The following is a 25,945-nucleotide window of genomic DNA, read 5'->3' as shown; positions in this document are numbered from 1 at the left end:
CAAACATGGCAACTAGGAAGAAGCGTTCTAAAGTTTGGTTGTATTTCACACGACAAAATGACAACAACGCCACTTGTAACGCGTGTAAAAAGTCTATTTCGTCGAAGGGAGGAAATACTACAAATATGAAGAAGCATTTGAACACGCAGCATGGAATGAAGTTACTGGAACGTCATGTGTTCGATGCATTCAGCAGCGCAGCTAACGTTCGCGCTTCATCTCTATCTAAAGGTACATTTAGTCATTTAGCAGACGCTCTTATCCAGAGTAAGGTAGAGCTAAACTGCTCAGTGATCACAACCACTTGTTACTGTGTGAAGCATTTGCCTTTATTCTGTGTAGTCGATCTAGTTATCTTCTGTCCCGTCGTTTGAAGCATACATTTTAGCTCCGGCATTCGTCTCCCATTAGTATTGATCTTATTGATCATTTCACGTTATCGGGGCGGCGTGTGTTATTAGCAAACGTTCGCGTGTCGCATTATTAAACTGAGCATATCGATTTTTAATCCATTATTAAACTTAGCATTTTAATTGTTTAACCTTTTAATAGTCCTGTTAAATGTGGCTGAAAACGCCTAAACAACATACCCAAAGTACATTGAAAGCTGTTGTTGAACCATTTGGAGTACATGCATGTAAATGGTCTCTTTTGAAAGGTGACACTGAGGTTATTTCCCCTGTTGTTAGGACCCCTGTAAGTCCTACTGGTGTTGAGTAATAGAAGCTTGAACACAAGGAAACTGAAAGTTTCTATCTCCGACTAGATTTTGTTTTGAAAACAGAGGCCTGAAGAGGCCTAGAGGTGGTAGGTATTAGCTCATTTCAGAGCCAGTTTGAGAAATTCGTTTAGAACGAGTGTGTGTGTGTGGGGGTGCAGGACGCACAGACCTAGTTGGCTGTAGAGGGGAACATCGATAAGGAATCGAATCGATAAGCAGGAATTGATAAGGAGTCGGCATCGTTAAAATCTTATCAATACGCATCCCTACTTGCGAGGGTTGTTCCTTTGGAAGCAAAGCCTCACCTCAGCTACAGTTAATGTAGGCACACCACTGGCTTGGCCTTCAGGTAACTCCACTGCAGGGGGGTCACTGTCCCTCTCAAAGCGAGCGTAGAAGGCTTTCAGCTCGTCTGGTAGCAGGACAGAGGACTGGGTCAGAAGCAGAGGCAGACCGGGCTCATCTTGGGCTAGTAAGTGTTGCAAAGAGTGAAAGTTGACAGTCCTTATACGAGACAGGCCATAGTTGGAATACAACATTCTCTACCAGGGGTCTATTGGGTCGTATACAACGTGCAGCTGATGTGTGAAATGTGTGAAACTCACTCCTCAAGTATACATAGCCGAAAGTATGAGCATTTGTGATGTCAGACATTGATCTTAGATGAAAGGGTCTTGCTCGCAATCTGTATGGACTTCCGATTTGTTCATTGGTTTAAAATCAAGCCAAATGGAATGGAGGCGTTTTTGGCTGGAACCTTAGTTCTACTGATGAATTCATTTATGCTTGAGTATAAAATGTCACTATATAGACAATTCTATGCGTCGAACTTTGTGTCAACATTTTGGGGAAGGCCCTTTCCAGTTTTGGCTTGATTATGCTCCTATGCAAAACGTGAGGTCCATAGATCCATCTGCCCAGTAGTGATCGGGTGTTGGAGCCGCTGTATCGAGGTCTCACCCATAACGCCGATTTATACTTCTCCGACTCCGTTTACGGACGGACAGACGGACGGAGTCGGACAGATTGGTTAAATTTATACTACTCCAAAGGCTGTTGGTGCTGAAAACAATTCACTGCCATAAGAGTAGGTGGCGCTGCACTGCAATGCTAGCTAGGTTATCGAAGTCGGAGCAAATTTACAAATTAGCCGTTTCATCAATAAAATAAGCATATTTTCAGCAACTACACTGCCGATTTCTCGTCACATTTTAATTCAGATGCTGATTTACATGTACTGTTTAGCTGAAATATGAATTGTAAAAACGTACAACAATGGCGGTCAAAGGATTCTGTTCTCTTGTTGGTCACGGCAACCCCGCCCCTGACGCAAGCGGTTCTTAATACGGACCAATCACAGACAAGGGGTATCCGTAAAATGACGGACGGACAGTAAGGAAAATCAGGTGTTGCACGTAGAGCTCTCCGAGGGGCTCGGAGAGGGCGTTCCTTGACGGAGAGGGTGTTCCCTGTCTCCGTCTCGGTAAAAACGCAGAAGTATAAATTGGCCTATACACTCTCCCGACCCAATTGCAAGCACACAATAACCCATTTTTATATCGTCAAATAACTAATTGAAAACAAACTGATGAGAAAAGAGCACTTGAACAGACATCAGCGGGATAACTACCTTAAATTACAGAAACCATCTTTGGGAAAAAAAATCATTTGACGTGATTTCTTTGTTTGGGTCATGTCCCATCCGCTAACATGGAGGGTGCGGGACCTGTACTGCAGCCAGTTATTAGGGGGCGATCGAGATTGTTTGGCTTCACTTTTCAGAGCTACCGTCCAGTGTTTTACAGTCTGGTGCAAACATGTAGCGAACTAAGCCAATCTTCAGGCTACAGCTCTTACTTTGAAATATGTTTAATAGTGGCCCCTCCTTTCACCCCCCTCACGTATCACCTGTCTCCCCTTTGCCAATTTTGTGATGGGAATTGGGGAATGAAAACACTTGTAGGTGTGTCTCGCAAATTACCAAGCGTCAATTGCTAGTGCAGGGCTCAAATATATGCCTTGCCAATTGCGAAATGTGATGGAAAAACGATCGGCCACAATATACCCTGACCGAGAATGACGGCGTTTGGTTTGAGAGCGTTTTGTCTGAGAATGACGGTGTTTAGCTTGAGGGCGTTTTGTCTGAGAATGACAGCATTTGGTTTGAGAGCGTTTTGTCTGAGAATGGTGCCGTTTAGTTTGAGGGTGTTTTGTCTGAGAATGACGGCGTTTGGTTTGAGAGCGTTTTGTCTGAGAATGACAGAGCTTTTTCTGAGACTGAAGCCGTTTCGCCTGAGTCTGACGTCTTTTGGTCAGTTTGTGGGGGTAAGCCAATTTAATACCAATATAATGAATTTTGATCAACATGACATTATCAATCGCTTATGTAGGAAACAGACAATTGTAGGCTACATCATTTGCATGAACGTACCAGAGCACTGGTATTTTGTTTAAATAATGAGAAATGGCTTATCATCTGCATAAGTGATTAGATGATGTGGAGGTTGAACAAGTACTTTTGCGGTTTTCAAATGTGATCTAAGAAATGTAGGTAACCAAAGCCACTGAGAAGAACTACCAGCTGCATCATGGGCACAATTATACCATCAAACTAAAAACTAACAACTGCGTTAGCATTTTCTAGCAAAGGCAATGTAGGTACGTTTTGTGAAACTAGCCATTTTGGCTTGAGTTTGAAAGTATCCAACCCAAAACATCCCACTCCCTCCATTCAAAAGCTACTCCCCAAAAACACATGAACGCACTGCCTGACTACTGCAGACAGGTAGGTAGGCACATTGATTTGATTTCTATCAGGATGTTTATTTTAGCAGTATTATTTCAGCAAATATGACAGTGCTTCTCAAAAACATTACCTAACCTAGGTTTAATGTACACAGAGCACCACCTAGTGGAAGAATACTGCCACTGAAGTTTGTCACTCAGGATGACAAATTAAATGGCTTCGGGCAGACGCAGAAACCCAGGATGAACAAGAAACAACTATGATCCAATTATTTCATAGAACCTGATGTAACAACTTAAGATACAATGGATTCAGTTGCTGTACATCAACAGCAGTTTGACAGTTTAAACATTCAGCAGGTCAAAAACAAACACTGAACAGATAGTTGACTATTAGTCACTATAGGCAATTATGATAATAATAAGTCAAATTCTATAAAAGAGCACTAGGGCCCAATCCTTCTGCCTCCACAGAGGTGTACATTTTGTTGTTGTAACGTTCAGTGAATTACTGACCTAAGACAGTAAACTCCAAGCTGTAACAAATAATTGGTAACAAAAGCAGACCAGATAAGTTTGTGGATAAAATTTTAGCTTTGATGACTGTTCAACAGTTGAATTGTAACTGAGTGAATCGACTGATATTACAATACTTTTCTGGTTGGGTTGGTTTTGTCAGTATTCAACAGTCAGGCAAATAAAACAGTTTTTAAAGTTGAAAGCAAACCTATAGCATTTGATTAATGCTTGTGAAAGAGTTTAGTTAAGCACAATAAATTACATCTTTCACAGTTGAGATGATCTCAAATTAACTTATAGTCAGGCCAATTGGAATAGATTTGGAAGTCAAAGCTATTTAATGAAAGGAATGTACTTCCACCCATCATCCTTTGACATAAAATTATTGTTGGAATAATGCCAACACCATGCATCTCCATCATACATTAAAAATATGTTTCAGAAACAAAACTGAAATATTGCTGCCTCCTGGAAGCATCCTCATATACATTTTCACAGTAATGCACTAAGAGCACTGCCATGAAATCAACACTTTGTTGCAAATGTTTAGCATGGGTTAACATTTCCAATAGTTCACAGTATGAGAGATATTTAGGGATCACGCCTTCACTCATTTTGTGGAATTGAATTCACTTGTGTTAGAAGGATAGGATGGTTTTCTGGATGATGTCCACGCACTCTCTGACCTCGTGCTCCTTGATGATGAGCGGAGGGGCCAGTCTGATGATGTCACCATGGGTGGGCTTGGCCAGCAGTCCGTTGTCACGGAGGTGCATGCACACCCTCCAGGCATCGTAGTCTGGGGGGGTACACATACATCATCATGGTTCAAATACCCCACTCAGTTCACTGAAGGTATAATCTCTAAATGAAGGATGCACAAAATGTTCCTCAACCAAAATTATGTGGCCAAAAATAGAAAAAAAATTAGTTTTGCCCGAACAAGTGAAAATACCAAATAAATTACCGAACAATTACCTTCTTAATGACGTGATAAAATAGCAACCAGCATGGAGTGAGGCGCGCGCCTTTTATAAATGCAGCAAACATGTCGACAGTGATGAAGCATTTGAAATTGTCAGAGATGCAAACATTACCGTGGTAAAGTTAGTTTGAAGTTCGATATTCGGAAAGCCACGATGTATCGTCTTATCTTGCCAATTTTACTACATGTTCAGCCGTGGTTTAGCACCGCACACATTGGTCTTTACAACCAGCAACCTAGCCAATGGAAATATTTAGGGACCGCCAACAAACTACTGAAGTAGGCCAAGTAGTCATGGCTAGGACTATTGTTAATTTGTTTTGGGTTCATCCACATTTTAGCACTCTTTTCTATTCACCGTTTAATGTACTTATGCCCCTCTCAAGTTAAGAGATTAGTTAAGAGCAGGGGTCCCCAAACCAGATAATTTTTCCTTTCTATAATGTGGGGCCGGGTCGGTCTGTAACAGAAAATTACATGGGCCGGAATGACTACCAGTATTATTGTGGAGATTTGATTATGATTTAAAATGTATTATGCTAGATTAGTTTATTATTTTGTTATGCACCGTACATATCAAGGGATATATAGCCTATTAAAATAGCATTAATACTATCGTAATTACCTTTTTTCATTGCTATTGAAATCATAACATTTACTTACTTATGCATATTAATCAGTGTGAACAGTTATTTGTAATTTTTTATAAATATATCAAAATGTCTCTGGCATTGTTCAGAGGGCCGGTCAAAATGTGTGGGCGGGCCGTAGTTTGGGGACTCCTGTACTATAGTGTTAGGGGAGGGGCTCAGTGCCTCTGTCATGCTAAAAACTGTCCAGCCTGACATCACAATGCCGTTCTGCTATGCCAACCGTAAAGATGCTGTAAAGCAAATTCCATGATTTGCTTCTCAGTACATTATATACGTGTGAAATGGGTTCCTGAAAGCATGTGCTAAGCGTGAAAACTTTGTTGCACCGAAATGTGGAGTTAGACCGTTGAACAGTTTCTCTTCCGTTTTCAGCTCAGGTTTTGTATAGGTGGAGCCAAAACCCGACCGATCTACGTCACAGCCACCTATCTACGTCAGATCACAGACAGTTGCATTCTGTTACTCAGCTGGTATGATGCAAAGACAAGGTAATTAATACATAAAACACTCAGACTGCAGGTAGGTCTGTTCTGATATCTTCAATTGATTTAGCTAGTGTTGCTAAATTCAATAAATTCAAGGGGGCGGAGTTTCAGCTCCTTCAGGCAGCACGCCCCCCCAGTCTCAAGCAGAGAATACTGCTGATTTTCTCATGATTTCAAAGCCTAATTTAACATACTTGTCTGTTTATTTTTCAGTCGACTTTGGATAGGTTGTTAACACATTCTTCTGTGGTGTGATGAACATAAAACTCATTTTCAATTCCACTTTACAGCATCTTTAAATGCCTGACATAGCTACGCGCGCTAGCGGGAAACTGTCCTGGTTGCTAGGTAGGCAGTTTTGTATTTAGGCCTATTTAGCCTACTCTATGATTTGAAGTTCTCACTCGTTAAAAAAGAAAAAAAAAGAACGCAAAGACAATAACATTTGTGTTTAGCTTCAAGTTGGTACCTTTTTTCGTCAACTTATTTAGCATCGATTTTAACAGACTGGGAAGGCAACACCGATAGTTCCGTGTTGCCTGGCGCGTTGCTGTCTCAGGAATGTCGAACGAGTGAAAACTTAAAAATCGTAGAGTAGGCTAAATTGTTTTAAATAGGTCCAAAAACAAAACTGCCTACCTCACAACCAGTGTAGCAACCAGGACAGTTTCCCACTAGCGCGCGTAACTGTCAGGAATTTAATGTTGGCATAGCGACGGACGCGTCCTTGCATCAGAACGTCATTGTGATGTCAGGCCCAGACAGTTTTTGGCATGACACCTCCATTGCATCATAGAGGCATGGTTTCCACCTCGCCCTAAAAATCTGGAACACAAACATTTTGAAAAACTGTTTAACGGTCTTACACCATGTCCTAACTGGATGCGAGCGTCCGACTATTGCGTCGCATCGGAGACTGAATCCGTAAAATTCACTTATTTTGCGTCATAAAAATTTAACAATTTTCAAAGAAAGGTCTGTACCTTTCCTACCTGTGCACTTCTGATCCTTAGTACCGTATTTTACGGTAAATAAGCCGCATCGTGTACAAGGCGCACCCCCCCAGAATGAGCACTTTGTGTTTGTAAATCTGAGTATAAGCCGCACTTTATAAGCAAACAATGTTACAGTTGCATGGCCCAATGCTGACAAATGATCACTTGCACATTCATGCTATGGCTGCGGACAGCGATCTAACTAGACAACATTCCCATTCAGGGTGAACAATCAAATTATCTAAACTATAGACCATAGCATTACGCATATCAAAACAGAACGAACACAACAATAAAACTCCAAACAATGCTTATTTAACTAAGCTAATACCCTTAACTTAGTAGCTTTTCAGCTTGCCGCAGGGCATTCTGGGAGCAATGCACGAATATAGGCGATCTTACAGCATTGTGTAACACACTTTGGTTGTGGATAGTATGTCCAGAAATAAATCCAAGTCACTAATTTAGTGGCAGAATCCATTGTTATGTCTACAAAATTATTTAGATATATTATAAGTTTAGCTAGCTTGCAAATCCTGAGGATAGCCTACTGTAGCAGACCTTTCTGTGAGACAACAGACAATGGTGTTTTGTCCCTCGGGAGTTGCCGTAGGCTTGATGCTGAAAGCATTACGTGAAATCAGTGAGGGCTGTTCGAATGGCGATGTCAAGAAGAGAAGTGGTAAAATACAATTTATGAAAAGAGACCGCGTCCTTGTCTTATTGTCCACACTATCATATACAATTATATCTAAAACAAACTTACAAAGAGCTCGGTTAGACTACCAAAGTTGAATTAGTAATGTTGTTAGCGATGCTAGTGTTATTTTGCTAGCTAGCCTAGCCTATAACATTTCACTGGGTTTGCAGCTGTTTGATTAACTGAAATGATTATGAAATGTCATGTTCTACTAGCCATTTGCCTACTATAGCAAGTCACTGCATTTCCGAGCCCTGATAGTGTAACTGAGAAAACAGTAAATAATTCCTCTTTCAAGTAATAAGCCCCCGTTCAAGTGTTGAGCATAAAATTAGCTGCTCGGTCAGTAGAGATCTTTAGAGAAGCCACTTTTTTTTTTTTTTTTGCGGACTATAAGCCGCTTCGAAATATAAGCCGCACAAGCACAAGAAAACTGTAAAAATCGGAGTACAAGCCGCGGCCTTTCCGTAAATACGGTAATCTGCTGTACTTACTAGATGCACCATTTTAGTTGTATACCCATACCAGCAAGTACTAATTTATTAGATTTAGCCATTGCAGCTGCCGTTTGCAAAGCCAACCAATTGTTGATTCTCTGTTCAAACAAGACCTGTGAGGTGTGTTCAGCCACATCATAACCTACCTTTGGTCTCCTTGATAACGATGGCATTGAGCAGACCCTTGCCCCTGACTGCGGTCACTATGTCCTTGGGGAGCTTGTTAAGCTCGGACCTCAACAGCTGACCCATCCTCTCTGCATTCTCCGCCAGCTTCTCCTCCTCGAGGACCTGGGGAAAATACATGCAAATTAAGTATGGGTCTCTATCTGCAAGGTTTAAATAAAAATGGAGGCGCTGATAGATGGAGGGGCAATAACGGCATTCTCGTTCTGACCTCTAGGGCGGCGATGGCCACGCGGCAGGCCAGGGGGTTGCCGCCGTACGTGGAGCCATGCTCACCGGGCTTGATGGTGAGCATCACCTCGTCATCACACAGAACTGCAGACACCTGACAGAGGATACGACAAGTCACATCAGTGACAACCATAAATGGACTTAAGTTTGTTGCTTTTGTTCAAAATTAAAGTATAACAATTTGTTGGATTCTCTTTTGCGGAAATGCATCAGCCAAGTAAATAAAAATGGTAAATGGACTGTGTTCACATAGCTAATTTTTATTGGCACACCCAAAGCGCTTTAGAGTTTCCATACACATAGCATGGCGCAGGCCTGCCACCCAGGAGGAACTTGGGGTTCAGTGTCTTGCTCAAGGACACTTTAGGCACATGGCCAAGAGTCCACTGGGATCAAACCACCAACCTTGCAATTACTGGATGACCCTCTCTACCCCCTGAACCATGGCCGCCCCCAAGTACCATGATGTGGCAAAACAGAAACAATGAAGTTTTGTGTAAGTAGGAGTGTTGGGTTTTAGCGGGAAGTACAATACTCACAGGGTAGACTCCTCCAGACAGAGCCTTGCCCAGCACCACCAGGTCCGGACGCACAGCCTCATGGTCCACTGCCAGGCGCCGGCCTGTTCGTGCCAGCCCGGTCTGCACCTCATCAGCGATGAACAACACCTGGCAGCCACACATGGGTGAGGGGAGGGCATAAGTAGAGGCTTCCGTGTCAGGGACATAACCTTGTCACAACCCAGTGACTGAACTGGAATGGTGAAGCCACACAATAGACAAAAAAGGTTTACTCAAAATGGTGGAGGCTGTGGCCCCTACTCACATTGTGTTTGGTGCAGAGTTCTCTGACTTTGGTCAGGTAGCCTGGGTCAGGAACCACCACTCCAGCCTCTCCCTGGATAGGCTCAACCATGAAGGCTGCCACATTTGTGTCTTGGAGAGCATTCTGAAAGACGGAAAAACTCAAATCAACTCGGTCATACAGTACACAGGGTTTCCACACCATCTGCTACATGGATGACTTGAAACCTAAAAACACATTGATTTTCAAACAGGTTACTTCATGCACATGAAGGCATTTAATGTAGTTTCAAAAATTTCCCAGAAAGCTTTGATTGTATTAGTTTCCATGACTGAAAAACACTTTTACAGGCTTTCCATGACAGTGGGAACATTGTACAGTATATGACAACTTTCTGAAGAAGGAGCTAGTGAGCATTATTCAAATAATGACTCGGCTATCTGTTTGACTTTAAGGCATGTTAAAGTAAAATGTGGCAGATGAGAGCCCAATCTAAGGCACCCAATCCCATATCCTTAATTTACCTCCAGTGCAGGAATGCTGTTGTAGGGGATGATTTCAAAGCCAGGCATGAAAGGTCCAAAACCTTCGTAACTGCTAGGGTCGGTGGAGCTGGAGATGGCTGCCATGGTGCGCCCCCAGAAGTTACCATCTGCATTTAAAAAAAAAAAGGTTACAATTCCATACAAGACCAAGTGAAACACTGCTATGCTAAAATGCTTCTGTAACATTGCAGTGAAGAAGACACCAAAGTTGGGAAGTTTTTTTCTCGACTTACTCGCAAAAATTATTTTTGCCTGGTTCTTGGGGACACCCTTCACAGTATAGGCCCACTTACGGGCTAGCTTGCAGGCAGTCTCTCCACCTTCCACACCTAGTTAACAATAATAATAATAATAAATCATTTTAAAAACCCTCCAGGACATCATACAAGTGTGTTCACATTACAAAACAGCTGTGTGCCCAAATGGCAACCTATCCAGAGGCCTCCTCACCAGTGTTCATTGGCAGAACTTTGTCGTAGCCGAACATGGTGGTGATGTACTCCTCATAGGCTCCCAGCACATCATTGTAGAAAGCTCGTGAGGTGAGGGTGAGCCTGGAGGCCTGGGCGTTGAGGGCAGCAATGATCTTGGGGTGGCAGTGGCCCTGGTTCACCGCACTGTAAGCACTGAGGAAGTCATAGTATCTTCGGCCTTCCACATCCCAAACGTACAGCCCTAAGGCAGGCAGACAAGGACAGAGGGAGACCATGCATGAACACAACATGACATTCGCACGACTCAAATGAGGACGAGGTCACATGGTATGGAGGATGAACGAGCGCATGTATTCGAGCACTCACCCTCTGCTCTCTCCAGGGCCACAGGGAGAGGGTGGTAGTTGTGGGCGCCGTACTTCTCCTCGCGGGCATACACCTCTTCAGAGGTCAGCAGGCGCTCCAACATCAGTTTGGAGGCAGCGGAGGAGGCGGGACGGGTGACTGAGTGGACCTTGCGTGTCAGGGCTGGGCCGGCACAGCTCAGGATGCAACTCAGTTTGGAAAACATCCCTCTCGTTAGGTTACGTCACTCTGCACGGTAGTGGATGGGATGAGGATCAAGAGAGAAAGGGGGCATTAGAGATCAGGGCTTGAAATGAACTTTTTTACCTGGTAGCACTGGTGCTCCCAACTTTAAATAGTTAGGCGCACCAGCAAAGATTTAGAGCACCTACCGAAAATGTTTAGTGTTCTCAGCTCTTAACATTTTGAGTGCAAGGTGACAATGGAGCGCAGTGACAAGTGATTGACGGCTAATTTTAACCTATCTAAAATCTGAATTAAAGTTAAGAACGTAAAATATGAAGTTTAACTAATTATGTAACGTTGGATAGAAAATTAGACTGGTCACTGTATCAGCTCACAGCAGACCAGGGTTTTTCCTGGGTCAAAATGGGTCTTCGGTGCTCCTTTTTCTAATCCATGTATTTATTCACAGGTGTTTTGCACCCCCCCCCCCCCCCCGAAACTAAATCGAAAATCTATTTCGGAACAGGTTAATGTAATAATCTAATAGCTAATGTAATATTGCACATATTTTCGTCCTATTTCCCCTAAAGCAATAAAGTTAGGCTACTTAAAGACACCTTACACTCAAAGTATGTTCTAAATGGCATAAATGCTGCCTATTAATAATTTGACGTAACAACTTATTGTAAATGGTCACTAGCCTAGCCAAGGTAGGCCGCTCTGAAGCATGTACACTGCCTGCTTCATTTGATCTTGATAGGCTAAGCATTCTGTAGCAAATCATAACAATAAACCCACTTTTTATTAATTAAAACTACTTCAGCATAATAATGCACCTAAAATACAAACCTGAGCAAGGGCAGCAATCGCTATCGAATCAACAGACAATTTAGCTAGCAGGGGAAGAATACAAACAACGAAAATCACAAGTTAACTTGATTTAAATTAGCAAGAACTATAGACTTATACAATAACAGGCTTAAGTGAACTGACAACATAAGTTATACGACTTACAGTTCTCAAGGACGCACATACGCAATCTCAATTGCGGTGTGAAGCGCGTGTCCGTGCAATTCTACGACATGCACTCTAAAGGCCGCAATATGCTTCTGAGTCTCCGTTTACGGATGGGCGGGCGCACGGATACGCACGGATACGGACGGATAGACTTTGTTTATGGTTCTCCGTAGGCTGTGGGTGCTGAAAACAATTCACCGCCATAAGAGTAGGTGGCGCAACAGTTTTTTGTAAGTCGTCGTGGAGTGTTTATTTACCTAGGTTATCGAGAAGTCGGAGCAAATTTACAAATTAGCCGTATCATCAAAAAAATACGCACATTTTCAGCAACTACACTTCCCATTTCTCGTCACATTTTAATTCAGATGTTGATGTACTGTTTAGCTGAAATATGAATTGTAAAAACTTACAGCAATGGCGGTCAAAGGATTCTGTTCGTCCTGTTTATCACGGCAACCCCGCCCCCGCCCCTGACGCAAGCGGTTCTTAATACTGACCAATCACAGGGGGTCTCCGTAGCTACGACGGATAGTTAGAAAATTCAGGAGGTGCACGTCGAGCTCCCCGGGGCTCTCCGAGGGCTGACGGAGAGCTCGTAGAGGGTGTTCCATGGAGACGAGGGCGTTCCCATGTGTCCGTTTTTCGAAAAACGCAGAAGCATATATAGGCCTTAACAATCAGTGCTGATGGACGGCCTCAAATTTTGTACAGCCTGATTTCTGATACCGTGGCGGCAGAAATTTAGCCATAGAGGAAACACTGCACTATATGTTATCATTCCAGGTTAAGAATACCAATGAAGACTGCGTTGGAAATCGTAAATCAAACTTTTGTCAGCATTTTGAGTGGAAATTTCATTTGCATTTGTACAGGTGTATTAGTGCACGTCGGGCTGGCCCTCGCAGCGGAACGACAGTTTACTGGCCGTTCTGTCCATTCGCGCACCTCACAGACAAGACAAAAAGACACGCTTATCAACTCGATTACTATTGATCAAAACAGAACGAGGGTTCGGCTGTAGCCTACTTGAAACATACTATTGAGAACATATTCGCTGACATGCATTGCACGTACTGATGAACACAGCTGTTAGTTTTTTTTAATCTCAGACTTTTTTTTGCCTTTGGTGCTCGGGATTTGTCATTGGCGCTCAGGAAAACGGCTTTGGCGCGAGCCAAAATTTTCTCTATGCAGGAAAAACCCTGCAGACACATACTGTGCAGTAGGCTAACTAGCGAGTGTTTTGTAAATAAATTAAAACAGGTCGCACCATAATGATAATTTGCACTTGCACAAATGTTACTAAATATATTTTGAGGTTGCACAGATACAATTTTGGGAGCATATGTGACCACAATGGTCGCAATTTCAAGCCCTGGAGATTGAGAGAGAATATTCAAAAGATAAGAAAGCAGGCAACCAAATGAAAAAGTAGGTTAAATTCTCACTGCGGGACATGTAGCTCTGAAACAAAAAGCCAGTAGTAAACACTTAAGTAAAATAGCCCACACAGACTAATTTGTGGCGGTGCACCACAGAATCAACACCGGCCGGCACATATTGCATTATCAAAAAAATATTCCAAAAAAATAAAATTACGCTATTTAAAACACGCAGCGCATTCATTCAGCTGCATTTCCTTCTCCTGCTCTCCCTGCATCTCTCGGTCACTCAGACGTCTCTCTCTCACATACAGACACACAGTCACAAAGTCAGCACATGTTAAGGCCGATTTATACTACTCCGACTCCGTTACAGACAGACGGACGGAGTCGGACGGATTTGTTGAATTTATAGTACTCCGAAGGCCGTGGGTGCTGAAAACAATTCACCCCCAGAAGAGTAGGTGGCGCTGCACTGCGATGCTAGCTAGGTTATCAAAAATTCTGAACAAATTTACAAATTAGCCGTTTCATCAATAAAATAAGCACATTTTCAGCAACTACACAGCCCATTTCTCGTCACATTTTAATTCAGAAGCTGATTTACATGTACTGTTTAGCTGAAATATGAATTGTAAAAATGTACAGCAATGGCGGTCAAAGGATTCTGTTTGTCTTGTTGGTCACAGCAACCCCACCCCTGACGCAAGCGGTTCTTAATACGGACCAATCACAGCCAAGGGGTATCCGTAAAATGACGGACGGACAGTCAGGAAAATCAGGAGGTGCACGTAGAGCTTTCCGAGGGGCGTTCCACATCGGAGAGCGCGTTCCCTGTGTCCGTCTCCGTGAACATGGAGTAGTTTAATTCGGCCTTTAGCAACAACGCATAGATACGCAGTTCTAGACAGACAGCGATATCAGCGAGCCGTCAGCATTAGTACCATAGCTAAAAGTCTAGGAAAGTTGAGGTTACTTTTCGCTAGGTACCTATGAACATGTCTTAATCTGCTAGACAAGTGGGTTCCTCTTCGTTCTTTTGGTGAGCAATCTCACGTGCCCTACTTAACAGCGTCATGGAGCCGACCAGCTAAATAGTTATTTAGCACTAGCGTTGCTACCTGATAGTTGGCAGCTCCGTTTTCAGACCTAGCCCCGGTAAATTGTAGAGCTAGCTAACTACTACACTTCTGTAGTAGTGCAGTAACTACTACACCCCACAATTTCCCCAGAAATATTTTCAGGCTTCAACCAGTGCTGCTCAAGCAGAAAGACAGGGTCAGGGAGAGAAAGAGATGGCTCTAGATTCATTAGGCATTGAAGAAAGAGTAAGATAGGAGGACATCATCCAACATGCTGCTGTGAGAGAGCCAGCTGAAGCAACAGGTGAGGTGGACAAACAGATGTAGAAACAGGCAGGTAAGAAAGCAGGTCTCAGGATAAGGGAACTCATTTCTATTCTTCCGTTTCTGGCAGATAGGACTTGAATGGGGTGTGAATTTTGTATAGGGTGTTAATTGTTGGGCGTGTGAATCATTTTTTATTAATATTATGTAATATAATACAGTTCTGTGTAACGAATTATTAACGAAGGGATTATTTTGACCCCCCCCTACCACAAAATCTGTGGGAAACACTGAATAGTAAGTAAAAAAGTAAACACTTAAGTTTAGCCACGCCTCTCCGCCCCTTTACTCCTTTCGAACCATTATTATAGATTGGAGCAACATCATATTCCCCACAGATCAGTGAATAAGAACTAAGAGGACAACCTTGTCCTTCTCTGATCTTGAAGGGTGGGGCCTTGAATATGCCCTGACATCATTGAGTGAGATTAAGGCAGAATCCCAATACTCTGTCTTACCCCTAGCCCTTACCCCAAGCCCTTAGTTTTGCGCGTTCCCGTGAGAGTAAGTGGTGTCCCAATACTCTTTTTGAGCTAGGGGTAGGGCTAAGACGAAGGGGTATACACCCCTTAAAACCAAGTAAGGTCAGGAGCTTACTTGAAACCTAGGGGTATGTGAATACTGCGCTACCTGCAACAATGGCGGACATATCATCCAGTCCCATAAATGTAATATTTTCGTCTTAAATAATTGATAAAAAAATTATGACAGTCCTGTACATATGTATTTGCAACCAAATTCTTAATTGAAACTTTCTAAAAATCGCTAGTTTGCTGCGCTAACTTACATTGCTGATTTGGAGACATCGATATACGTAACCATAACCAAGTAGCGTCTCATTTCATAGGGCTATGTAGCCCTTACCCCTCAGTTTCGAGACATAAGGGCTAGGGGTAAGGGGTAGGGGTAAGTAAGGAGTATTGGGATTCGGCCTAACAGTGCGTGTCCACTGCAGCGACGCGATGCGAGCGACAACATGTTTTCCATTCATTTTCAATGGAGCCAGGGGAATCGCTTGCGTGGTGCATTGTGGGTAGCGACGCGACCGAGTTGAGATTCTCAACTTTATGCAAATGAGGAGCGATTTTTCGCTTGCGATGGCCAATCGGAGTGTTTTCTTGTTTCTCGTAACGTAGCAACCGTGGTGAACATTTCTAGGTTTCAAGGTGGAGGAGAAACTAATCGTTTGTGTGGCTGCTTACCCAGTCCTGTACGATACATAGATGTATTCGTACAGAGATGTTAATAAAAAACGATGCATGGCGCAAGGTTGCCGAAGTTGTTGGTGCTTGTACTTTCAAATTCAGTCTAGTCACATTACGTAACTTTGTTCTGTGGTAACTAGCTAGCTATCCCGGCTGGAACGGGAGTCAGATGGCTGAGCGGTGAGGGAGTCGGGCTAGTAATCAGAAGGTTGCCAGTTCGATTCCCAGCCGTGCCAAATGACGTTGTGTCCTTGGGCAAGGCACTTCACCCTACTTGCCTCAGGGGAATGTCCCTGTACTTACTGTAAGTCGCTCTGGATAAGAGCGTCTGCTAAATGACTAAATGTAAAACTCCCTATCGTATCGACAGTTTGGCAGAGCCTTTGAGTAATATAATAAAACGTTTTTTTTTTTACACATGTCAACGTGTGTCTATTAAACGGTTTTGTATTTTGTATACAAGTTGTATTTTGATCGATGTTGCGAGTACGTAAACTCAAGCCTGCGCACTTGGCCAGGACAACTACAACAGTGACTTTAGAGAACTACATTCTACATTAATCTGTTTGAAACGCCCCCGAGCGTGGTGAACTGTGGGAAGGCGAGCGATGGCAAGCAATTCGCGTCGCTGCAGTGGACACGCACTGTTAGTTCTATTCAGCGACAAGTGCAGGTCTATACAGTTTATCTGCTGAGCAGCATTTCTCTTTCACATGCAACACAATAGAGTAGCCAACCTCATGTAAACCATGGGTCAAAAGTCATTTCTAACCCCACTGTTTGATGGCCATGACTCTCTGTACCATTTATGATCTTTGTATTACAATAACAGTGAGGGCAATGAATTGAGATTTTCTGAAGATTTGAAATACTTAACTATGTTAGTTTAGGCTATTACACCGAGTAATCAATGTGTGCTCAAGTTCAAGTAACATGTATAATTTTTAAATGTTAGAGGGTATGGGAAGGACTGATGATGTATTTCTTCATTTTATTTCAAATTATACTGTATTAATAGTGGTGGGCATAGATTAATTTTTTTAATCTAGATTAATCTCACTGTAATATTGGTGTTAATCTAGATTAATCGAGATTAAGATGGCTCATTTGAATTCCGCCGAAGGCATTCAGACTATGTGTGCTACCCAAATAATGACTAAAAGTAAGTCTTTGAGAACGGGTTTCTCAAGCCAGGTGGCACATTAGACCAGGAGCTCATCTCCTGTTTCCAAAATGCATCACAAACTGCTTGAGAAAGCTGTTCTACTATGATAATTGGTGATGAAAATAAATTATGTTCAATAAGATGTACTTGTGTTTATTAGATTAGTTAGCTTGGCTGATAGAGCTGTGCTGATGGGCTTGCCTCGGTTGCACTCAAACATCATAGTTTGACGACGACTCTTCCCCTGCGCTACATCAGTGCTTGGCCCGGCATTTTCCGCATTAGCTAAGGGATGCTTTGCGTTTAGGTGGTATTTGAACTCCTACAGTAGCCTTAATTCCGCATAGCACATGGTGCAAACAACCTTAGTCTTGTCGAGGTTTCCATTGGGAAGCTTCTTAAAAATACATTTTCCCTGAAGCAAACCAGGCGGCTTCATAGCTGCATCCATGTTAGCACGTCACGTTTGATGTAATAATTTCATACACAAGGCATTCACACAGGTTCGAAGACTCGATCTCGCCCCCTACAGTGCAATTCGGCTAGGTATACATCCGCGCTAAAATATCAAGGTGAAAGTCATCATAGCTTGCGCTGTATGGAACCAGCTCCCAACCCAACTTTGAGAATAGATTAACGGCGATATTTTTTGTTATCGCCGATAAGAGTCGCAGCGCGTTAACGCAGATAACGGCCCACCACTAATTAATAGTCTTTCTAGTTACAGTAAGACTACATTTATTAAATGTAGTAATGTTTCATATCCTGTCAAAACATAGGCCTACATTAAATCTCATTCCAAGCTTTTGATAAAACTTGAGGACCCTGTCTAATATAATAAACTCATTGAAAGGCAAGGATGTGGCGGCACATAACAGGTGTATGAAAACCCGGAGGGCAGACACCAACACAAAAGAGAAAAAATGGTGATGAAACCGAAAATGAAGAGGAGACAAAGAAAAATAAAAGACAACGAAACGAAAGTTGTGGCTAATGAAATTGCTGAGTGGCTAGTAACTTCAGAAAACCACTAGCCACAGTGGCTGGTGAGCAAAAATGTTAATGTCAAGCACTGATTGCAACTATATTTTACTGGATCTGTAAATAATTTAGACAAGCATCATCTATTGAATAGGACTCCAATGTGAAAATAACCTATACTTGGTAAGCATCCAATCCAGTCAACACCACAGACTAAGTTAATCAATAACCTGCTCCTGACCATGGTAAACTGCTCAAATTGGTAATGGAAGGTGATAGGCTGGTGTGGGAGCTGCCCCTCAGGCACACCCCCAATACATCACAGCCAAAGGCTAAAAAAAGACCAACCCACATGCCACTTGAGTTCATCATAGCTGACAAACTTAGGATGTCCCTAGTATGTTACAATCAACCAAAGCATGACAAATAAAGCAGGTTTACCAAGTCTACAAGCAGTAAATTAAAAAATAAATAATGCAATCAACAGGCGACACAGTGACATAATGAATACCATTATCTTGAAAGTGTAGCCCCACTAATCAGATACAGGAGTCCAATAAATCAATCACTAAAGGTCTGATGGTCCTGAAATGTATAACTTTTAATTCAAATGTTAACCTGAGATTGATTTGAATTCCACTGTGTAGTCTATCCCTATTGAATGTTTAATCGATCATAAAAAATAAAATAAAAAAAGAGCAGTGTTACCATTTCAGAGCGGATAAAACTATGTGCTGTCTTCTGTCAGACTTTGTTCGGGCTCTCTATCTTCTCATCAAGACACTGACTGACCTGATGATGATGATTATTTGTAATGATAAGGAACACAGATCCAATCGGCAGGAAACAATTTCATTAGAAAATACATTTAAAATCCCTCTTGCAATAACACATGTAAGTAAATCTGACAGATATACAAGAGTAACTTGAGAGGGTACAATTTCTGGGGAAATTGTAGGGTGTGCTTGCTTGCGTCGGTTGCACAGGGGTCCGTTTTTTAATGCAATTTTTACAACTGATATTTCTGTATATTTTATATAAAAATGCATACTTATTAGATTACATAGATTTAAAAGCATATTTTTTTTGCTGCTCATTTACAACTCAAAATACGAGTGAAGTGTAGAATGAAATAGATTCTCATTTCCCCTGCAAGAGGCAGCCTCATAGCTGAATCAAAACGAATACATTTGGCAGACCGGTGTAAAAATTGACCTAATCTCTATGACTTAAACGTCCTTTTAAGTTTTCCCTTCTCGTGATATTTTCAGGCATTTAGCCTACTCATATTGCATTCATTCATTAATAAAGAACCCCCTTTGAAGATTATTCTACGACGTTACCGGCAGTAGAAGATGGATCGCGATTCAAACAGTACCATCTACTAACTGAAAATATGCCCCCAAAAACGTAAATAAGCTTGACATTTATTTAGTGGAAAATCGCTCATTCATAAAAAGATCACTAGTAGCGATCATTGTCAGTAACAACGCAAAATGCGATATAGCCCTGTGTGGAGAAGCTGCCCCTGTAAATTGTACTACTACGGTACAGTACTAGACTACTGCTGTGTTCGTCTTGGTAGCGATTGCGTTGGTTGAATTGGATTTAACGTTCCGTTGTACGGTTTAGGCTGAAATTAATTATTTTCATGAACAGATTGACAAAGTTTAGGCTGTGGCAATGAAGTTCAGGTTAGTAGTTAGATAGACTTTTGATTTAAGTAAGGGGAGTGCCGAACATGTTCTGTCGCCGTTTGACTTCCTAAACAGCTGTGTAGATGTTTTTGTAGTGTCTCACCTGTGGTTTGAAACCACAGGTAATGATAATTTCACCCACAAATCGTTTACTTGTAATCTAATGTCATAAATCCTACAACGAAAATGTATTTGTGAGGAATGTTTATTTTAACGATTGAAAACAGATGCATCGTAGACCACTGTAGTATGTGTTGCCCGGGCAACAGAGGCTAATGTCATGATGCTAATACTTCAGTGACATAGTAGACTACTGTTTCCGAAAGTAGATGTACTTCCTTAATAAAATCATCTTATATTGTACATTACACGTCACAATTGTGTGTCATATCACAAAGTAAAATTAGTAAATAGTTATCACCCTGGCCTCTTTGCTTGTGGCGTTTCTGCAGCTGCCTTGCAGTAAAGCAGTTAGCTTAGCTATCTCCCAGAAGTTAACGAGCTGCTAAACTAATGTTCTGCTAGAGGTAGTCACGCAAGTTTTCGTGACGTTAGTGACGTAAGTAGCGTCATAGACTGTGGCTAGCAAGTTAGCCACCGTTAGCTTCACTTTTCGCCACAAAAACTTAATTTCTACTTAAACCGTGCAACGGAACGTAAATCCCAATAGAAGCAACTCAATCGCTACCAAGACGAAACTTTTGACACCTAGGTTGTCTATGTAGGCATGTAGGTTTTAGGGGAGCAAAAATAAATAATAAATATATATGTGAGAGAACAAAGGTTGTGCTCTCGCCGAAGGCTTGAGCACACCCAATAATAATAAGTATGCAGAATAACAATAGTGTTTTTGCTTGCAGCAAACACGCTAATAATAACTAGAAAAGGCTGTTCCTGCGAAACAGCAGTGAGAATGCTGAAAACCTGAATGGGGATAGCTGACCATGCTAAAAAAGCGGAATAGTGAAAATTTAGTAGAAAGTTATAAGCTGAAGCTTCAAAGCAATCGAAAGGTATTTTTGAAAAGGGCTGGAGCAGAATTCCAACAATGATTTGAAAGGATTTAAAGGTTGAATGGTGTCTCTAGCTGAAAGTATGCTGAAGTAGTTACGTTTGAAAGAGGAGGAAGCTTTTTAATGATTTGAAAGGATTTACCATTACTTTTAAAGGGAGAATAATTTGCACTAAAACCTTAATATTTTAAAAAGTATAAAAGTGAGAAATGAGAAAATACCCGCAAGCTGAAATGAATTTCAAAAATGTGTGAGTCACACAAAAGAGGCAGTGTGGAAGCTGAACTGCATCATCTAACAAAGCTAAGAGCTAAAATAGCCTACAATGCGGGAGAAGCTGAAAGCTGAACTGTTAAACAGAAGAAGTAGGCTAGCTAGTCTTAACAAGAATATTATCGTTTTAACAGCTGAAATTATAGTTGGGATAGTAATAGCAGTAGCAGATGTAGCCTACCATTGAGTGTGTTTACTCAGCTTTCTTAGTAGGATTCAATGTGTTGATGGAATGAAACGTACAGCAGTAGGGCCGATACAGGGAGACACGGCGACACTTTGTTGCTGAAGGATGATGGAGCAAGTTGTCCGTGGAGCATACAACGATTAATAAAAAAGAATCATGTAGACGCGTTTATTGAGTAATCGCATAACTAATTACACATGTAAACGGAGTAATCGTATTATTGGCATAAACCGACAATTGCTAGTAATCGGGTTTCTCATGGTCAAGTAAACGTACCAATCACCTGTGTGAGAGACTGACGCCTGGGACACACTGGCTGCGAAGCGCCTGGACGCGCCGCGCAGCGCCACGATCGGCTACGACTAAGCTGCTAAGCTGTTCACACCAGACGCGCATTTATCCGCGCCGGTCACCAAGCCTTTCAGCTACTCTGAGCTTTCCTTTACGCTGACATGGTACATAAACATGGCATTGGCTATATCCCAGCATTGATCCTTATCTACGTTGTCCTTGTAAAATTGTTGCTGACATACAACAACTCCCTGTGCTTTTCAACTTGGAGAATTCATTTGATGCTGATTTTAGAAATCGACTTGGGGGTTCTCTCTCAGTAGGCTATGTCTGCCTGTGTGTTGTGTGCAACGCGTGACAACTCGTTTCTCTCAAACAAACAAAACAACTACGGGCATGCTAGCTCAACGGATCAATCCGTTTATTTTCATTCGTTTTCATCAGGGTAACCACATGTAAAGGACGTTCGTTACCAACATTGTGTAATTATAAATTCTACAACTTTACAAATGTTCACCGTAGTCTACAATTAATGGAGTAAAATCTTAATAACATGTTTTTTTATTCAAATATATCAACTAATATGGTATATTTCGTCATCCTGCAGCCGATTTCGCAAGCGTCTCGCGAAAAAATTCGACCAGCTGCCGAAACGATTGCTGCAGATCGCAGGCGATCGCAGGCAATCGCGGCGCTTTGCAGCCAGTGTGGTCGGTCCCATTTGATAACATGGGCGCCGAAAGAAAAGAGGCGCTTCCAGGCGCGTCGCAGCAGATCGCAGCCGATCGCAGGCAGTGTGTCCCAGGCGTGAGTGGTGCGTGTCTGTCGCTGCCACGGTGATGGTGCAGCTATGATTGCTAACGCGCTGAGGGCAGAGAATAACAGAAATGTAGCTAGAATCCACACCTCAAACAAGATAACCTAGACGCAAAACTATACGTCCAATCAAAAAAATGAGGATATTTTCCGAGACCCAAGACTGCTGAAACCAGAGATATTCTTTAAATGTCTGTGCGGTCAGAAATACGACTCTACCTGCAGTTTCAAAAACGTGTTCCTTCTGCGTGTTTGTTTGGTTGCCAGGGCGATGGAGCAGCTGTGATCGCTAACGAGCTGGGCAGAGAGAATAACAGAAATGTACCTAGAATCCACACCTCAAACAAGTTAACCTAGACGCAAAACTATACGTCCAATCAAAAAAATGAGGATATTTTCCGAGACCCAAGACTCTGCTGAAACCAGAGATGTCCTTTATATGTCTGTGCGGTCAGAAATACGACTCTACCGACAGTTTCAAAATCTTGTTTCTTTCGCTTTGTCTGACGAATTTCACCCACCTCTCCATTGAAGTTAGTGAGAGAATTTGAAAGGCTGCTCTCGCTTCAAGGCTCATAGCTGAAAATCTGTAAATGTGAGCTCTTTAGTAGTTACATTGGCTGAAAGAGGACAATTTTTCCTACATTTTAAGGTATAACTTGTTTCTGTAAGTTAAACTATATGAACGTTAGAGGAATTTGTTTGACAATTTAGTTGAATATCAGAAAAAGAGCAGCCAGCAGTGTGCCACTCTGCTTGCTGCTCATTCATAAAAATCAAGAAGGAGAAAACATTTTAATGTATTTCAAACTGTCATCATTCAAAATTGGCTGAATATTTGAAAAAGCTGAATCATTTGGGAATAGCTGAATGTCTTGCGAACATTTTAAAGGTTGAATGGTGTCTCTAGCTGAAAGTATGCTGAAGTAGTTACGTTTGAAAGAGGAGGAAGCTTTTTAATGATTTGAAAGGATTTACCATTACTTTTAATGGGAGAATAATTTTCACAAAAACCTTAATGTCTTAAAAAGTATAAAAGTGAGAAATACCAAAAGTCATAGCCAACATCTCCTGAAGGAGCTGAACGTTTTGATACAAAAATTGTAGGAATCGGTGAAAGTATGCAGAACTAGTTAAAGGCCAAAAAACGGCGGAAGAACTAAGAAGTTGGAATAATAATAAAGAGAAACAGGAAAACAATAATAAAGATTAACAGCATTGTCACAATAATAATATATATGTGAGAGAACAAAGGTTGTGCCCTTGCCTAAGGCAAAGCACACCCAAATATATATGTGAGAGAACAAAGGTTGTGCTCTCGCCGAAGGCTTGAGCACACCCAATTATGCAAAACACTCAAGTTTCAAGGGAAAGGAAAGTAGGCTATCTACCGATGAGGGATGTCTATCTAGTTCAAAACAAATGATTTTATGTATTTTTTGCCAGTGACGCTTTGGTCTTCTCCCCGCACCGTCCAATTCAACAACACTTGCTAGCCGCCTACATAAACAGTTAACTCAATGATACAGCTATAAAACAGATTATCCTCCTCCTCCTGCTGCTGCTGCTTCTCCCTTGCATCAGTCACACCAACTTCATGGAAAAGTACCCGTGTGATGTGGTGGTTAGCCAGGTAGATAATGCTAGCTAGTAGTAGGGGACTTGTTAGGCAACATCAGAAAACTGCGTAGCTAACCAGTTAAGCTAGTGCTAGCTAGCACATTTTACCACCATACGACGAGCTATTCTTGCACATGGCTAAATGTGGATAACGTATGTGTACTATTAGCAAACAATAACAGTACTACAATACATTGTTAAGAGCAAGCAAAGCTTAAGTTTAAAGGTAAGTTCCCGGCCACAACAGATGTTAGCGTTAGCTAGCGTAGTTTAGTACAGTTACAAGCCATCGCCAGTTTCACCATGACGTTAAATAGCTCTAATACTGCGACCTTATATGATATCAGTCAAGTTACCAATAAAATGCGATGTCCTTCTGAAGTTGTGTTGTTTAACCGTCCGTCGAGTACTACGAATCCTCAGTGCCGCTTGTCAGATCACCGGTGTATATGAGTGTGGAGAGAGCAAACGTGTGAGTGGACGTCAATTTGGAGCATTTATGTCAAGACGCAACCTGAATGTTGCAACAAACTAGGCGGAGCGTACACTCAATAAAATGAGCAAGTAACTGACTAACATCACATGTATCTATAGACAATTGAACTTACCCAAATAAATAGTCACAAAATAATTTATCTTGCACATTTGATCCGTGAAAGGAATTTCAAGAAGGGCATCTTGGTTTGATTGTATTCATAGTCACGCAGGACTACCCTGGACACAGCCTCGAAATGTGCACTCTGTGCTGCTGGATCATGATGGAAAAAAAACGAACTGAATCGAGCCTTTGGTCACGTTTTGACATGCTGAAAACTGATAGCAAGTCCAGAGACTAAGTTAAAGGGAGTTTTCGTGCAAATGGAGTTCTTTGACTCAGCACTCGATTGCTCTTCCTCAGTCGTTGGGTCCATATACCCATAGATATATATAAAGACTAGATAAGACTTATGAATAATTATGTTTTTGTTTTTTTAATATATAGAATATAAGTATGCAGTGGCATAACGACACCTCTGACGTTGATAACAAACCAAACCGTTTCAAAATCGGTTGAAAATTGAGCATAGGTCGAGATATGGTCATTTAAAAAGTACATGTAGCATCAACACAATGTTATGGGTGAGCGAGTTGACTGTAGCAAGATGGCCGCCATGTGCGGACGTTCGACTTCGTTGTCCGGCAACGCGGACGAGACATCTACCCTTTATATATATCTATGCATATACTAGTATTGAACGCCGAGTTAGTCAAAATTAAATAAATAAATAAATACATAAATACATACATAAATAAATATGGCTATGAAAACAATTCTGAAATTTAAAAAATATGGCAATAAATATATAAATATAGCATTATATAATTATATAGCTGAATCCATTTACCGACATCAATAAATAAATACATTTATTTTATTTCAAAATAACGTTTTTGTAAAGACAACATTTATTTATTTCATGGGACTTTTATTTCCTAATGCCACATTTATTTATTTTTTGAGACTTTTACACACCACATTAATTTCCACACCACATTTATTTCCACACCAGTTTTATTTCTGTGCTGTATTTATTTCCGATCTCACATGCAAACGAGAGGGGCGTGGTTATCTTCGGACCAACGCAGCTCCACACAAGATCGAAGGCAGATAGGGACACCTAGATTCGATAGATGATGGAAGACATTAGTCGTGTCAGAGATCGCATGCTGGCCTTATAGATCAAATTGATCAGCATGGCTTGTCAGGATGTATTATTTTGGCACACATTGTAGATTTTGTAGAGGTACTTGGGCGGATAAGTGCTAAGTCTCGCCCTGGGTGTAATTCAATGTAGAACCGCCACTGAGGGGTAGGGGTAAG

General features: G+C 41.7%; 1 protein-coding gene and 1 long non-coding RNA gene across 3 annotated transcripts; one reads left to right on the top strand and one right to left on the bottom strand.

Moving 5' to 3' along the window:
• On the top strand, positions 1-8,900 carry LOC134031226 (uncharacterized). Its single transcript, XR_009931852.1, has 2 exons — positions 1-231; positions 5,996-8,900. It is a non-coding gene; the product is annotated as an uncharacterized LOC134031226 (long non-coding RNA).
• On the bottom strand, positions 3,524-24,712 carry oat (ornithine aminotransferase). Of its 2 annotated transcripts, none has more exons than XM_062474762.1 (10): positions 24,693-24,712; positions 10,867-11,094; positions 10,517-10,741; positions 10,300-10,395; positions 10,046-10,173; positions 9,543-9,665; positions 9,257-9,385; positions 8,698-8,811; positions 8,447-8,591; positions 3,524-4,784 (listed from the first exon to the last, which is right to left on the bottom strand). In XM_062474762.1, exons 2-10 carry the CDS (start codon positions 11,069-11,071, stop codon positions 4,624-4,626), a joined length of 1,326 nt encoding a protein of 441 aa, XP_062330746.1. In that variant the 5' UTR covers positions 11,072-11,094; positions 24,693-24,712; the 3' UTR covers positions 3,524-4,623. The 2 variants fall into 2 exon arrangements, with proteins under 2 accessions (XP_062330746.1, XP_062330745.1); XM_062474761.1 differs by lacking the exon at positions 24,693-24,712 and adding an exon at positions 24,441-24,598.
• Positions 24,713-25,945: the final 1,233 nt, after the last annotated feature.

The sequence above is a fragment of the Osmerus eperlanus genome, chromosome 12 (assembly GCF_963692335.1).
Source record: "Osmerus eperlanus chromosome 12, fOsmEpe2.1, whole genome shotgun sequence".
Taxonomy (NCBI): Eukaryota; Metazoa; Chordata; class Actinopteri; order Osmeriformes; family Osmeridae; genus Osmerus; species Osmerus eperlanus.
Note: the sequence above shows the minus strand (reverse complement) of the source record. Positions and strands in the feature narration are given on the sequence as shown.